This window comes from Rhinolophus hipposideros, assembly GCF_964194185.1.
Source record: "Rhinolophus hipposideros genome assembly, chromosome: 15".
Lineage (NCBI taxonomy): Eukaryota > Metazoa > Chordata > Mammalia > Chiroptera > Rhinolophidae > Rhinolophus > Rhinolophus hipposideros.
In genome coordinates this window covers 12,043,561-12,060,498 of record NC_138061.1, presented here as the reverse complement: position 1 = coordinate 12,060,498, position 16,938 = coordinate 12,043,561, and the positions used below count along the sequence as shown (strand labels likewise).

Sequence of the window (16,938 nt, the reverse complement as noted above, 5' to 3'; positions counted from 1 at the left end):
TTAAAGAAAGAAAAAAAATTATGGTGCAAGGAATATTGTGTATGCTGTGTTGTTGGTAGGTGAGAACTTCCCTTTTGGGTAGGCATCAATGACAGCCAAATTCTCTACGTACAACTTGACACATCTGATTATTGAGATTTCCATAGACTGTCTTCTGGCTTCATATATTTTTTTTTTAATTTATTGGAGTGACAATTGTTAGTAAAATTACATAGATTTCAGGTGTACAATTCTGTATTACATCATCTATAAATCCCATTGTGTGTTCACCACCCAGAGTCAGTTCTCCTCCCATCACCATATATTTGATCCCCCTGACCCTCATCTCCCACCCCCCACCTCCCTTACCCTCTGGTAACCACTAAACTATTGTCTGTGTCTATGAGTTTTTGTTTCTCATTTGTTTGTCTTGTTCTTTTGCTTACGGTGGCCAAGACATGGAAACGAGCAAAATGTCCTTCGATAGATGAATGGATAAAGTAGTTGTGGTACATATACACAATGGAATACTATTCAGTGGTAAGAAAAGATGATATAGGAACATTTGTGACAACATGGATGGATCTTGACAGTATGATGCTAAGCGAAATAAGTCAGACAGAAAAAAGAAGAGGACTATATGATTTCACTGATATGTGGCTTCATATATTTCAAACCTTTTTCTCCATCACTTCAAATGACAGTTACCCCTGGACATGTTTTATATGGATGAAACTTTTGGCCTGTTTGCACCTTTGTGACATAAATCCATTAGTCAACAATAGTATTATTAGAAGCCATCCCTACACCTGGATGACTAACAATAACATAACTCTACCTGGGCGTTACTGCAAATTATCTAAATATATCCAAGTAATCCTACAGCTAGTTGTGCACCTAACATTCGTGGGGTCTTGAGCAAGGGTACAAGTGGAGGCTTGTACGGCTCCACTTAAAAATATTTTACAAGCGTACATGTAATATATTTGTTACAAATCAAGCAAAAGTAAAGTTAAATAAAATATATTCCATCTTGCTACCTTAACACATATACCTTCATAACGACAACATTTTTTAAAAAATACAGATAAGACTATGGTTTTTATGACAAAATCAGTAAATATCAAAGACAACCAAATTTAATTATTATTGCATATGTCTTGGTGTTTCATTAACGGGCTAGGGAATGTTTATATAGTAATCAAAGACAAACACAATTCATACATTTCTATATATATATCCCATATCATTTTTTTCTTACCTTCACTTCAGCAAAAATCACTTATTAAGCTATTATAATCAAGATTTTTCACAGTATGTGTGTTATTTGACAGTAGTGATCTAATGGATTAAAAAATAAAATGAAATTTAAAAATTAAGACGATTCTGTATGTATATTTTCAAAAACGTTTTTCTTCAAAATATTCAAAACTATAATCCAGTGGAAAATTATAAGTTATAATCAATAAATATCAAAATAATAAAAATATTTCAGTTGATTTACATTGAAATTTTATTTTAATTTTTAATAAAAAAGTAACTATTCATAGCTCTAGTGTTCAGTCTAGTTGCCACAGTAAAAAACACACACACATAATATATGTTACATTAGAACTGATAATACAAATTTAAGAATAATATGCATTATTTAATATTATAAAACATTCCTCACCCACTATGTGCAACTTTTGCAATACTGTGCTAATTTATGAGGACCTCTGAAATCCCAAATGGAATAAGTGAAACAATAAAATGAATACTGGGCATTACTAGGAAATGAGGCTTCATTATGCAAAAATCTGTTGCATTCACACTAAGATTTGTCAAGTACATTAATTCACCTTTAAAAAAAAAAACCTAAGCATTTCCACCACTCAAACCCTCCCCATACCCCGAAGTAGTTCATCTCTCTCCCATTGTTCATGACACAACCCACAGAGATTCATAGCATTCAGAATGAGTCACTTTTTATTTTGAGGACGCAGGGCAATAAACGTGACGTGTTCACCTGGGCCTGAGCAATACTGGTCATGAGAGTGGGTGTTGAGATTTACGCACCTGAGCAACAGGGACACTCACGTATGTGTCAATAAGCTGATCAGATGTGACGTGCGTTTCTTTACCCGAGTCCTCTAAAGTACAGGACCCAGGGCTGGGGAGCCTCATGCCTGGGCCAGAGCGTGTTCTTGTTCAAACACAAACTAAAGGTGGTTTGATCATCTTGAATAGACAGGATAGTTCCCTCACCCCACATTTGCTTTGTCAAGACTAACGATGCCACACACACACTGAGAGGACGTGAAAGTTTTCTTACTTACATCATGAGTCTTTTTGGGGACAGTAGGACAGGCTCCGATGCTGGCCTAAAAATGGCTGGAGACAGGAGAGAAAGCATACTGGCTTAGGGTGTCTGTGGGGGTTAGGAGGTGGGGCTGGAGCGAGGGTTCCCACATATGGGTGGGGTTGCATAGTTTGACTTTCCCTTCTGTGCCAACAAGGAGCACCCAGGCTTTCTGATCAGTTTGCCCAGAAGTGGGGTGAAAAGGAAAAAGGTAAGGGTGAGCTTAAAAGCTGTCAGCAGTCAAACATCAGAACATAGAGTCAGACCTTTATGACAAAATGTTTCCCTAAATCTCCCTTAGCTGGATCCCAGAAATATGTGCACGGCCACTCCAGCACCACCCACACCAGGGGAAGAGTTATAGTAGGGAATCCAGAGTGCAAAGAGACTTAGAGTCTCAGGCAATTGTAATTAAAGCATCTCAGCAAAGTGAAACATTGCTAAGACCCATGGCAAGGCCTTAAAAATGCCCGTACTAATGAGGAACCTTGAAACTCATGGTAAATCCTTTTATGGATGAGCATTTGCGTTGTCGTAAATGTGTTTGGCTGGATTTACACTTATCTACTTATGCTCTGATTTTTCTTGTGACGAGTGGAAGTACATGACAGAACTTCTAACCAGGGTCATGAAACAGGAACAAGTTTCATCCACAGTGAAACAAATCAGCAGCCTCCCTCTGCTCTCTCACCTGTAAGTCACCTTCTGGTTACCTCTATTTGGCAACGTAGTCATACTTTTCTTTTTCCTCTTCCTGAAATCGCCACCCAGCAATCATCTCTTTCCTCACCTATAAATAACTAATTGATCATCCTTCCTAATGAGCCTGTTTTCTGTGGCTCTCTCTCCCCGTGGTTCTACTGGGTCCACCATGCCTTCATAATTACACAGGTGTTCACATCCAGACTTGCTCATTGTCATTATACTCCCACGGAAGGCCTATCCATTGTTGACCCTCCTTTCCAGTCCTGCCTTTCTCCTGGGTTTGTTTGGACAAGTAGCCCAGCCTCTCTCAGTGACATTCATTGAGTACCACTGCACACATAACAGGAGACTGGGTTGGACCTAGGAAATAATAATTGTTACATAGCTCCCATTTATCGAATGTTTACTGTGTGTCTCATACTGCAATAAGCTAAAGAGATCCTGCCTGGCTATGAACTCAAATCCAGTTCTGAAGTCCAGGCTCCAAATTACATAGTGTATTCCTCCCATGAGAGCCGGTTTCTAGAATTTAGGCCTTTTCAGACTGTGTTGAAGTCCCACACATGATTTGCCAGTTCTAGACATAGGTATAAATCCTCCCAACTTCTCCTTGCAATTGCCTCTTTGATGGTGATGTTTTCCTCTATTATATCATTCTGATTTCTTTGCTGAATGTGGAAGAATTTAATTTTTCGAAGTATAATTTTAACATACCACATTCTAGTATAGTAAATTACTATTATGAAAAGTGTGCTACTTGGACATTTCAAGTAGCCTTGAGTAACTTGTAATTATAATGAATTGTGTTGAAGTTATGTGTATTTTTATTGTGTATAATTTAACAAGTATGTGATGACTATCTAATTATACTCTTAGAGATCACAAAGTAATCGTTTAACAACAATATTTCCTTGGTAAATATTTCACCAGTCTCTGGATTCCAAAATGCAGGGAGAATGGTCATTCCCAGGGCTTTTATTGTTGACAAAATGGTATTGCCGTATACTAGACATTCCTGAAACTTACCATTGCTTTCCCCACCAAGTAAATTGCCTCTTCATTATCTGACTTTACCTCCCTTTTTGGGGGATCTGGCAACACTTTAAATGTAATCATTATATAATATGAAGTCCAGGAATGTTCTTGAATATAAAGATGACAGCACATAATCCCATTCTCCTCCTTTGTCATGCCAGGGCTTGAACCTGTTGTTCTCTTTTTCACCATTTCCTAGACCTTTCCCCATGTCCTTGAGTTTTTTTGAAACAAGAACATACACAGCTTTCTAAAATGCATACTTTGGGGGATTACCCCAGGGAATGTAGTCTCCACATACCAGACAGTCCTTAAAGGAAACCATTGAAATAATTCCTTCGGGCCAATCTCAACCCACTTCTCAGGAGTAGGAATAAAACCAGCTGTTACTACTGAGGGCTTTGTCTGGGCCAGACAGTTTATCTCTAGGAGGTATGCTTTTATCTGCACTTAGTTCACACAACAACACCCTGAAGTGGTATTGTCACCTCCATATACTCACAAAGAAAACAGACAGAGAGGGGAGATAACGCCAATAAGTTCCACTCGACTTGCATCATAGTTCTTGCATCATAAGATCTATTCTGACAAACTCATGAGAGAAAATCTGTTATTCAAGAATAAAACAGAAAAAAAAAGTGATTAAATGTTTCTACTTCTGCAAAATGCACTAAGGACTCTCCTATATCATTGCATTCTTCAAGAGCTAAGTTAAAGAAGAGAGATAATAACAAAGGAAACCCTGTTGTCTCACTCTACCACCAAACTGTGTCCTGAACCTATCCACTTCTCACCACCTGCATTACTACCCCTTTGGTCCAAACCGCCATCACCTCTCTCCTGGCTCACAGCAGTGGCTTTCTGACTGGTCTTCCTGAGTCCACCCTTGTCCAACTTCAGTCTGTTGGCAACTGTCGTGAGCACCTGGAAGGGCAGTCAACACATTTCAGTCTCCTCCTGAAACTCAAGGGGACATTAACCCCTCAGCAGGGCCCTACGTCCCAGCGTCGTACTCGTGATGTGAGTGGGGAACAAAGTCTTGGCACACAGGTTCAGATAGAGAGAGTAACACAGCTTTATTTGGGAACCAATGTCCCTCCAGAGGCCAATGCTCTGGTAAGCACAGAAGGTTATACTGAATAGAATAAGTTTAATAAGAAACCAAATCCCAGAGTCAATTGAGGTAGAGAAGGTCTCTGGTCTGGAAAGGACGACTGTGCCCACGACGGGTCTGAGGCAAGCTGGTCTTGCAAGGAAGAGCTTTGGAGAGTCCCTTGCATCTCACAGAGGTCTCTGTCAGATCACCGCCCAGACGAATGTCCTGGAGGATCGTTTCAGAGTGTCTCGCTCAGAGCCTCGCAGAGGGTCCTAGCCGGAGTGCCCAGTCGGACCACTCATGGCATTGCACTGGAATTCTGCTTTACCCTCTTTTCCTTGGACTTGTTGACTTCTTAGGTGATAACCAGAAGTGGTTTGGTGAATGTGTTTATCACTCCATTTTGTTATGCTCAGTTTCACACATAACCATAAACATGTTTACTTTCATGTATATGCTCTACACATAAACATGTTTACTTTCCCTTTACTCTTATCCGTCTCACACAAGTGTGTCCATAGTCCTGTCCCTACTAGTAAACAACTTCTTTTGCAAACCTCAATCCACATACATATTTTATATGCTCTATACAGCAACAGAGCAGCCAGAACGACCGTTACAACTGAAGGCAAACTAGGTGCTTTCTCTGCGCAGAGTCCTCCAGTGGCGCTCTTTTCTTGAGAGGGAAAGCTGAAATAGTTACAATGACAAATAAGACCTTACCACTCTGACCTTCAAGTGCCTCTGTGACGTCAACCTCTACTCCTTTCCTGCTCTCTGTTCCCGCCACACTGGCCTTTTTGCATTTTCTCATAGACACGAGACACACTCCTGACTCAGGACGGGCTCACCTATTCCTCTGCCTGAACAGTCACTTAGTTACCTCCCTCACCTCTTTCAAGTCTTTGCTCAGATGTCATCGTCTCAATGAGGCCTCCCAGGACTACCCCAATTAATAGCAACACTCTCCTCCAATCAAATCCCAAATTCCCCAATCTCCTTTCCTCTGCTTTACTTATTTTTTCCCATCACACTTAAACCATCTTTCACATACTCTCTAATTTACTTGTTTACTGTGTTTATTGGCTGCCTCCCTCCGTTGTCATATCCAAGAAGGCAAGGTTTTCATTGTCTCTTTCAGTCATTGATGTATCACTAGAAACTGGAATAGTGCCTGGTACAGAGTAGCCACTCAAATATTTAGTGAATGAATAAATGAATGCTAACATTGCTCAAGTATTTCTCTCTTTCTTTCCTTCCCCAAAAAGGCCATGATGCCAGCCTCCTTGAAATCTTGGATAATTTAAAGAGACGGGCATTAAAAAATAGCCTAAAAAGGGATTTTAAAAATTACGGCCATATTCTTCAGGGTTCTGACATTAATGTTGAAATATCATGACATCAATGTTGAAATATCATGACATCTTGAAAGATTCTCTGCCTTCTAAATCCTCACAATAATTTATCATGTCCGGGAGAGAATTAAGTGAATTATTCTCTACTGCTGAATCAAGAATTAAACTGATTTGCTGTTTTTCCTCATTTTGGTGTTCTGTCATATATAAGCACAGCTTTGATTTTGTGATGAACTTTTAAAAGCTATCGTTAACTACTCTGTGTGACATATTTCAGGAGGAACTGTCATTATTTCAACAAAACATCTATGGATTCACCAATATCTGTTCCTCATTAAATATAATTATTAAAGTGTAATGAATCCTCAACTCTAAGAATGATAATCTCTCCAGAGTAAGAATTTCCTTGTGTGATATGAGATCAATGAAATCTAATACTGTTATTTTTCTTTCAACAAATAGTGATCAAGGGTCTGCTGTAAAAGACATATTGCTAGATACTGGGGTCCCATAGATGAATAAAAACCAGCGCTTGTCCCAGAATAATTCGGTCTAGAGGTGGAGGCTACTCACTAATGCCTAACAATTCTATGATATGCTAAGTGCTATAGCAGATTCATTGAAAAGTGCTGTGAAAACATGGAAGAGAGAGTGGTGTTTTAAAAAATCCTGTCTTATCATTGTAAACCTTTGTATTTTTTTATTTAAAAACGTTCATTAAGCACCCACTAAGTTCCAGGCATTTTGCTTATCCCTTGGGAGGCAGACATGACTACCAGTCAGTCTTCTGAAAGGTGCTACTGATGGTCATGATATTCATGTTGATCTTACACATGTGGCTGAAAACATTGATTCTTGACATGCCATTTGGAAAAAAAAATGACCAGTTGTAACTAGGAAATATTTTAGAGCATGCCTTTTCCATGACATACTTACTGGACATGCAGCCAGGCCCCAACCTCGGTGCTGCTAAATAAGACTATTTTTCAATCACTGCCTGTCTGCGTACCAGGTGGACTGGTGGCTACAAGTTCCAGGAAATATTTCAACCAAACAAAGCACCCAAGACTTGTACCTACTCTTGTTCATAATCTTTTCTTTGATTCTTGTATAATGTAATAAGTTTCGTATGAAAAGCCTGAATGCATTATAAAACTTTAAAATCTTAAACGTTATTACAGTGAAAGGAAAACATTAAGAAAAACCAAGAAATACTTTCAGCCATCTTATGTGAACATTTAAAATTTGAGAAACAGACTAAGGATGTCTGTGGATTTAATTGCTCATCACTTTAAGTTAATGTAGTAGCCAAAAAGGCAAGTTTTCTTTACGTTAAAGAATATTATAAAGCCTATGTACAGTGATGTAAGGGTGTATTTAGCTATATGGGATGATAAATTTGGTATTATAACCATTAACATAGTTGAAAAATGACAATAATAAAATTAACACTAAATATAGTATTTACTATATACTGGGTACTATTTATAGAATAAGTAATTCAATCACCTAAATGACCCTGTGAGTTAGGAACTTGATTGTTCCCATTTTACATCTAAGGAAAGGCACAGTAAGGTTTACTAGCCCAAGGTGATTGCTCATAAATGGCAGAGCCAGAATTTGGATCCAAGTGGTCAGGCTCTAGAGTAGGTAACAGCAAACACTATGTTATATTGCCACACAGGTAAGACAGGCAGATTAGCCGTGTTCATTATTTAATTCACTTATAATTTAGCAGGGACTGTTTATATTAAGTAGATGTTTGCCCTCAGAAATGTATTAGGGAAAAAAATGCTCAAAGTGTATAATCCTGGTTTGGAAAATGTTTACCTTTTAAATGTTTGTTATGTAGCATCCCAAAGCCTTGAAATAACTTTCAAGGGTGACTCATTCTGTGCTTACCCAAAATATTACTAACGATGAAACAGCAAGACCTCAGAACTCTTAATCACCAATCACACAATGCAAGACACACCCCCTAATTATCTCTCTTACTGTGAAGCTAGGTGTCTCACGATGGCACATTCACTTTGCAGAGCACAGAATTCAAAGTGCTGTGAGCTCCATGGTCTCCTGGACCCAGAACTTAAATAGTGAGTGGTGTCATTTTGAAGAAAACTGCTGAACCTTTTATAGCGAGGTGACTTTACAAGTAAAAATCTTCAAGAAGATTTTATGTGACTTTAAAAATCAACTTAGATGTTTGGGATTTGGATTGCTGCACTCTTACTCTTTGGCACGTCGACAGGTAAGACTCACAAGTTATAATAAGTTCCTTAAAAATAATGAGTATATTCAAAGTCCAGGTCAATTACCCAAAATGTAATTGACCTGGACTTTGAAATACTGGCTCTGTTTATATTTTAATTTATTTGCATAAAAACATCTAAGGAAAATACATCAGTTTTGTAATAATGAATCTAAGAGCATATGAGAAGCGTCTATTTCCAACAACATAAAAGTTGCTGGATAGTATTGTACATGGCTTCCAGATCTGCCATATACTACTAGCCTTATGGCCTCACTCAAGTAACATATCCATTAAAGTCTCAATTTCTTCACTTCTAGGATGGATATGTAGCGGTAAATAAGACAATATATATATTTCCTATCTCAGTACCTGACTCACAGCAAATGCTCAATAAATGTTTGAATGAATGAATGATTAATACTGATTGGAACTTCCATGTTGATTTTTTCCATTTGTGTCACGGTTGTGTGAAGGGATTTTGGTCTTGGACATTTCTTATACATTAACTCAATATTCATCGACTTGTGCTCTTTATACTGTGAACTTGTTATGTATTTACTATATAATAGTTATTGGTTTTGTCTGTTCTTACCACCCTGGTTCAATATTGCAGCCAGAGGCACAATAAAAGTTAGTTGATATGTTTTAACCAAAATAGAATCAAAGAATTTCGGTGTTTTTCAATCCCTCTCCTCCAGCTCTCCTCTATGGGATGAAAAATGAAAGGGATGGAGCTATCATTAGTTTTAGGATATGCCAGGAACTGTGCTCTTTTGTCTATGATTTTCCTGCCCCAGGACAGTCCTGTCTGAAGGCTGAAAGCAGTGAGACTGATGAGTTCCAGAACAAAAAAGAAGTGAGCGAAGTATGCCCTGCTCTGTTTTCTTGTATTGTCACTTTCTCTGCTTCGGTGGCATCTCCTCCTTCCAGAGCCTTCTTTGCTATCTCCACTCACAGCCCACCTCTCAAAATACTCTCTGAACAAGGATGCTAATGCATTTTTTAATTAGCAAACACGATCACCTACTATGTGCTAGGCACCATGTTAAGCTCTGGAGACACAGTTTTGATTGATACAGCTACCCTGCAGGCCTTCAGAAATATTGGCTTTTCAATACTGAGTGACTTCTGTTTGGAAGCTCACTGAATTTAAGCACAAATTGTAAAATGGCAGGTACCAGAAGACTGAATGCAAATGGACTCTGCTATAAATTTAATAAATGCAACATAGGTAATGATACAATTGTGATGTAGAGTCATTTTTTAAAAATTTTGGCAGCCATGTAAAGGACATATGTTTGTAGTATATATCATCTAAAAAATATTTTATTTGGCAGCTCTCTCCTCACTTACCTAGTTTAAATCCAATGGTCAATCATAATCGCTCTTTAGTGTACACATTAGACTTCTCTGATGCTCTCGCTTCACTTGGCTTAACCATGACCTTGATTGAATCCAGCACTTTGCCTACTTTGTGCCTGCACCTGTGCACCTGAATGTGCCTGGAAAAAAGCACATACCATGCTGACTGTCTCCCTGTGAATCTATGGTTATTAAACTAAAGTGGACCCTAAAGCTGCAAAGCCCTCATACTCTGCTTTCCAAGTCCATTCATTTTCCGAGGTTCCTAGGTTATTTCGTTGTTCTCCCTTCTACTCAAACCTCAATACCTTCCTGTCCATTAGCACTCTTGGCTTATGGCCTTATTTCCTATTTCAATAAGAAAATAGAAACAAAGACAAGAGACCTTCCATAAGCTCCCAGCACCACACCCATCTAGCTGTCTACCTATATCTGCCCATACACTCTGCCTTCTCTCTGCCCCTACACGCGTGCTCCCAGCAAAGATCACACTTCATCGCACGTATCAGACCCCATCACCTCTCACCCACTCAAGGACAATACCCAACGATACTCCCTTCTGTTTCTCCTGCTTCACTGATCTTCCTCCTCTGTCCTAGATCATTCCCAGCAGAAAACAAACATATTGAGTTCTCCCATCTTAAAAACATCACTTGTGATTTGTCTTTCTGGAGTTTTCTGTTTCTCCTCCCCTTCTTTCATGTACTCTCTCCCATCAGGCTTAAACCCTGCCCCTCCACTGAAACTGCACCTGTCATGATCACCCCCCTGTTGATAAGCCCATGGTCATCCAGATGGACTTAGCAGTATTTGGTACTCCCAATTGCTCCCTCCCTTGGCAGTCCATTTTTAGGTTGGCTTCTAGGATGCTGCACATCCTAGGTTTCCTCCTACTTCTCTGACCACTTCTTGGCAGTCTTCTTTGCTAGCTCCTCCTCATATTCCTGATTTTTAAATGATGGAGTGTCCTAGGACTCACTCTTTGGACCGTCCATGCGCCATCCCTCTTCTTTGCCTGCAATCACTCCTTTGATAACCACACCCATACTCATGGCTTTAAACATCGTCTTTACACTAATGACATTTACATTTATACTTCCCTCTGATCTCCCTGGAATTCCAGTCTCATATATCCAACTGTCTCTGTAGCACTTCCACTTATGTATCTAACTCATAGGAAAGCTACACATCCAAAACTGAGCTATTGATCTGTACCCCAAATCTGTTCCTCCCAGTTTTCCCCATCCCAATTAAAGGGCAACTCCAGTCTCCCAGGCACTTCTGTCATAAACCTTGATATCATCCTTGACTTTTCATTCTACCACACCTCACTGCCAATTAGTCAGCAAATTCTTTGGATCATCCTTCAAAATCTGTCCAGAACCTTACCACTTCTCCCCACCTCCACTGCTACCGCCATGATTTTAGGCACTATTGTGTCTTATGTAGTTTACTTCAATAGCCTCCTAGATGGTCTCTCTGCCTCTACCTTTGGTTGCTTCAATCTGTTCTCAACCCGGAAGCTAACAAGGCAGTCTGTGTCACTTTTCTGCACAGAGCTCTCCGACGGCTTCTCATCTCACTTCTGAATAAAAGCCAGCGTACTTCCAAGGACCTACCAGGTGCTGCATGCTTTAGCCCTGTTACCTCTCTAGCCTCACCCCTTGCTACTTGTCCACCATCCTTTATTCAAACCCTTGGGGGCCAGATGCACTCCAGAATTCAGATGTTCTTCAGAGTGTAGAAAGGGACTATGGCAAGTTGATTATATAACAGAAAACGCACAGAGGAATCTGTGGCAGCACTCTGTATACAACCACATGTCTATTTCTGTAGTAAAATTTACAAATATTCATCGTAAATGAGAGAAAGACTAGATATTGCCTTAGGTCAGTTTTTGCTGACAAATAAGTTTGTTGCAAACTAGAAAACAAACAAACCACAAAAAAAGCCTAAACCCCACTCTTGTTCCCCAGAGATTCTTAGGTTTTGAAATTGCAGAATAAGACACTATGGACCTGTGTCTTCTTGTTCCCTCAACTCTGGTCAGGACAGCCTCTGCATAATTCCTCAGTCACAGCAGGCACGCTCCTCCCTCATGGTCTTGTGCTTTCTCTTCCCTCTGCCTGGAATGTTACTTGTCTAGAAATCCTCATGATTTGCTACTCACCCTCTTCAGGTCACTATTCAAATGCCGCCATTTTTAATGAGGTCTTTCCTGACCACTCTACTTTAATTGCAAACCCCTCCTCCCCTAAACACACATGCACCTTCACCCTGCCATATTTTGTGTTTCTCCCAGCACCTGCCACTATTATACCACATTTTATTTCTTTGTTCTTATTCATTGTCTGTTCCCCCACCCCTAACTAAGCTGGACTAAGATTATTTTTTCCACTGTTGAGTCGCCAGTGCTGAGAACACCATCTGGCACATAATAGGCACCCAAATAAATATTTCTTGAATAAATTAATGAATCTATTTTCCAGCTTTTCTATGTCATTGGAAAAGACTGCCAATAGTAAGATAGAGAAATGACTCATTTGGAAAGTGGAAATCAGGAAAATATGAGCTAATATACCAATTTATGTGATTTCTTAACCAATTAAAACTAGTTTCATGTAGTAAGCTATGTTTCAAATGCTCCTTTAAAGAACTTTAGGTCAAAGAGGAAAGAAAACACTTTAATTGCAGAATATATCAAAGTATAATGACTCAAGAACTGAAAAAACTAGAGAAAGAAACTAGAAAAAGTTGAAGGAAGAATTTAATAAAAATAAAAACAGGTTAATGCATTAGAAAAATAGGAAAAAACAATATAATCGATAAATGTATGTAGTGGTTACTTAATAAAACTTAAAAAATAGAAAACAGTGATAGCAGATTTAAATAAACAAAGAGAAATAGCCACAGGTATGGAAGACATTAAAATGATTGTACTTTGTAGAAATTCATGCTAAGAGAAGTGAAATTCTAGGTGAAAATCCTCCTCTTTACATCAAAATAAATCTCAGATAGCTGAACATTTAAAAGTAAAAGAATGAAACAATAAAAATATGAAAAGAAAACAGGGACATTATTAATAATGTTGGAGTAAGAAATGCTTTCTAAACAAGACAAAACCCCAAAGCTATAAAGGAAAAGGTTGATCATTTTGTTGAATAAAATGTGAAACTTCTATATGACAAAAGGTAAAATTTATAAGACAAAAATATAAACAACAAACTAGAATATCTTTCTTAAATACCTGACTCAAAAGGGGCAGATCTCTCCACTATTCAAAGAAGTTTTATAAATAAATAAGAAAAAAAACAACTTTAGAAAAATATGTATAGGACACGAAGATGTACAAATGGCCAGAAATGCACAAAAAGATATTCAAGTGTATAGGTAATTAAAAAATGCAAATTAAAATGACAAAAGGTTTTCATTCTGGTGGTACATACAAAAATTTATTAATAAAACTGTTCCTCCTTGCACAGTGGATTGCATTACTGTTCTCCATTATTTATTCTCCTTCCCTGGAAGAGGATTCTACAGTCCCACGTTTGACCGTGGGACGTGGCAGAGAACAGTGCCAAGTCTGAACGCTGCTTAAAGAGCCTTTGCATAGTTCAGCCATTACATCCTCTTCCTCTGTCCCGGAGCAACATGTTCGGAACAGGATCTGCTCCATTAGCTTGGATCATAGAAGGAAGAAGGCTGGTAAATCAGAGCCACAGCCAACCTAAAACCATTGCAGCCAAAATATAACATGAATGAGAAATATCCTCAATATTTGTAAACCAATGACAAGCTATTTGTCACCACGACATAAGCTAGCAAAAGCTAATTAATGTGCTTCCGATTCCACTTAGCGACAGAGTGATCTGCATTATGGTTCATTTTTTTCTTACAATTTAATAGCAATAAAGCATTGGGCAAGATGACCACTTTCTAAGTTTTCGTTTCTTCACATATATGACACACAGGGCTTAGTCTGTTTTTGCTAGTTTAATTATTATTAATAAGACAAAGAAACGAGATGACATAATTTGGTAAAGAAGCAATTTTTTTTTTTTTTACTTTTGTGACTTTTTTCTTATGATAAGGTAGTTCACGCTCATAATTGAAAATTTGAGACCAAAGATAAATATAAAGAAGAAAATAAAAACCACAGTCTCACCATTGTTAATATTTTGGTGCACTTCCTCTGAATTTTGTTTTTCCCCATACATTTTAAACGAAACTACACATAATTCTTTAACCTGCCTTTTCTCACTAACATATTCTCACTTTTGTTACAAGTTTCATTACAAATTCTCTGTAAATCTTTCAAATGGCTGCATAATATCTTTAATTCTATTATTTTAAAACTACATCCTTTGTTGGCCATTTAAGTTATTGGCCCAATTCCAACTTATTAATTTTATAGTAAACATCTTTTTTTTCTGAGTACTTTAATGCCTTGTAATGTTTATCCGTCTCCTCATCACATCTAGTTTATTCTAACCTTATGCCCTATTTACCGGTATGTCTTTGTGGAATAAGGGCATGATAACCAATAAGCTTGGTAAGTTATAAACAGATAAAACACAATATTTACAATAATCTTCATTTCAAAATTCAAACTCTCTTCCATAGACTGGATAATATAGTTGAGAATCTGGGGCGGGGGAAGCCATGAAATGCAAAAAATAAAGGAAAAACAGAAGGTTGTTTGAGAAAGGCAAAACCCAAATGTGAAATCATTGGTCCAAATTAGAACTGGATATATTTGTGCTTCAAGAGAAAAAACAGAATGGATTCCAGGCAGGAGATATATTGTTCGACAAGCCACACTATACTAGGAATATATTGAGGAAGGCACATGTTTGCACTTCCAACAAGACAAAAGAAAGGCAACCAGAGAAACCAGGAAAACAAAAATGGCACCAGAAATCCAAATACGGAGCAAACTAAAATGACACTTATTTTGAGCAATTCGTGTAGAGGAGAAGAGAATTCATTTGAATAGTCTCCTTTGAAGGGAATGGAATCTGAGCAATAAAAGTGCAGAGAAGGGAATGTAATTACAGCATGCTAGCTGGCTCGGAAGGAAAAATATTTATCTAGTCAGAATAATATAAATTGTTTATTGATTTTTTTTTTTTGGAGTCAGCCTACAGACAAAACATGCAAGACTTAATTATGATTACAGAACAAAGTCTGAATGTTATCAGTCTTGACACAATGACAGTAGAAGTGCAGCTGACAGACTTTGGAAGATGAAAAGAAGGAAGGGAGGGAGAGGTAACAGCACTTAACACTTCATCTTGCAAAAGTAGGGAGTCAAGTTATAAGGAATCTGAGGTATGGATCAAGAAATAGAAGATAACTAAGTTTACAGTGGAAGCCAACAAATGAGCTAAAAAGAGTGTTATAGACAGTGTAGGAGGAGGAGTTGATAGAAAGTGGAGAGGACAGCCTGGCTATTGAGCTGTTGTCCCTGGGCTTCAAGCTGGCCCTTGCTGTGCTAGCACTGGGACAGGGCAAGCACGGTTCCACATTTCAACCACTCCCGAGAGACGCTGTCAATAAAGACCCGAGAGGGACACAGAGGTTCCAAGAGAAGAGAGGTGTTTCTTCCTGTTTGCTCCTGGTTCCTGTCTGCGTGTTTCCAGCAATGGGTTTTCACTCCAGCACAGTCATTCTAATAACAGCCATTGGTTCCTTTTGCAGTTTTTTGAATACTCTAAGAACCAGATACATGATGCCCACTTAACGTTGCCAGCAATAGTGAGATAGCAGCCCTCCTCGGGCCCAAATCCCAACTCTGGAGCACTCCCTCCACATCTCGTAGCCCTTCCCCACATTTCCACATTTCAATAACTCAACCTCTTCTATTTCTTTCACCAGCCCTGGAGCTGGTAGCTGCTGCCTGCAGTTACTCCCTCTGAGCTACTTACAGCGTCCCCTTTTGTCTTCAGTTCTCTGATACCTGATTAATAACAATTTGTTATCTCTCACAGTTAAAATAATGGTGTGGATTCTATTTCTTGCCCTAATCCTGGCTGATGGGGGCGGGGGGAGTATGGCAAATCCTCATTTATTATTGCAGCAAGTTAATAGATCATGTGTGGCTAAAGGTGATCAATTGAAATTGGTAGTGTACGCACATTGTATATAATATGTAAGTAACTACAGGAAGAACTGCAGACATGTTTAAAATGGTCGCCTCTGGGGAAGGGGTTGGGTTTGGGGGTGGGCAGAGGATGTTGTTCATCTGTACACGTTTTTTAAAAAATGTACAAATATTTCTTTCATTAAAAAAATAAGTTTAATTTTCTATGCTTCCTCTTTACATTTATGTGGAATCTCATTCTTAGAGAATGGAGGAAATGCAAAACCCAAAATTTTGAAATTAAAAGCTGGTGGATTTGAGAATGTAAAATTTATTTAGTATTTTTTGATAAATGATAAAACAAAATCCTCAAGATCAAGTCTTCAGGCTAACCAATACTAATAAATAATCAAAGTGAATAGATTATAATTAATGTAATAAATAATAACAATTGAATAAATATAGATTCTAATCATAATTAAGTAAATTGAACTATCCCTCCATGAAACAGCATGAAATGAAGTTATTTGTTTTTGAGTATTAAATGAAAATGAAAAGGAGAGTCATCGTGGAATCTACACAGTCGTGGTCATAATATGTGGGGGCGGGGGCTATTTTTTGAAGAGATGTTCCCTGAACCAGATTTGTTTAACTTAAATATTAATTTCAGTTAATCCTCAGAGTGGGAAACACAGCCTCTCTGTGGGCCTGTTTCCTACAATACTGCCACTC

At 38.3% G+C, this 16,938-nt stretch overlaps 1 protein-coding gene across 1 annotated transcript in view; it reads left to right on the top strand.

Moving 5' to 3' along the window:
• Positions 1-8,710: 8,710 nt before the first annotated feature.
• Positions 8,711-16,938, top strand: part of PNLIPRP3 (pancreatic lipase related protein 3) — a gene marked incomplete at both ends in the record, with an annotated part of 29,692 nt that continues 21,464 nt past the window's right edge. The window contains one exon of the mRNA XM_081074342.1: positions 8,711-8,759. Within this exon, the coding sequence (XP_080930468.1) occupies positions 8,711-8,759 (49 nt within the window). The remainder of the gene's footprint in view (positions 8,760-16,938) is intronic.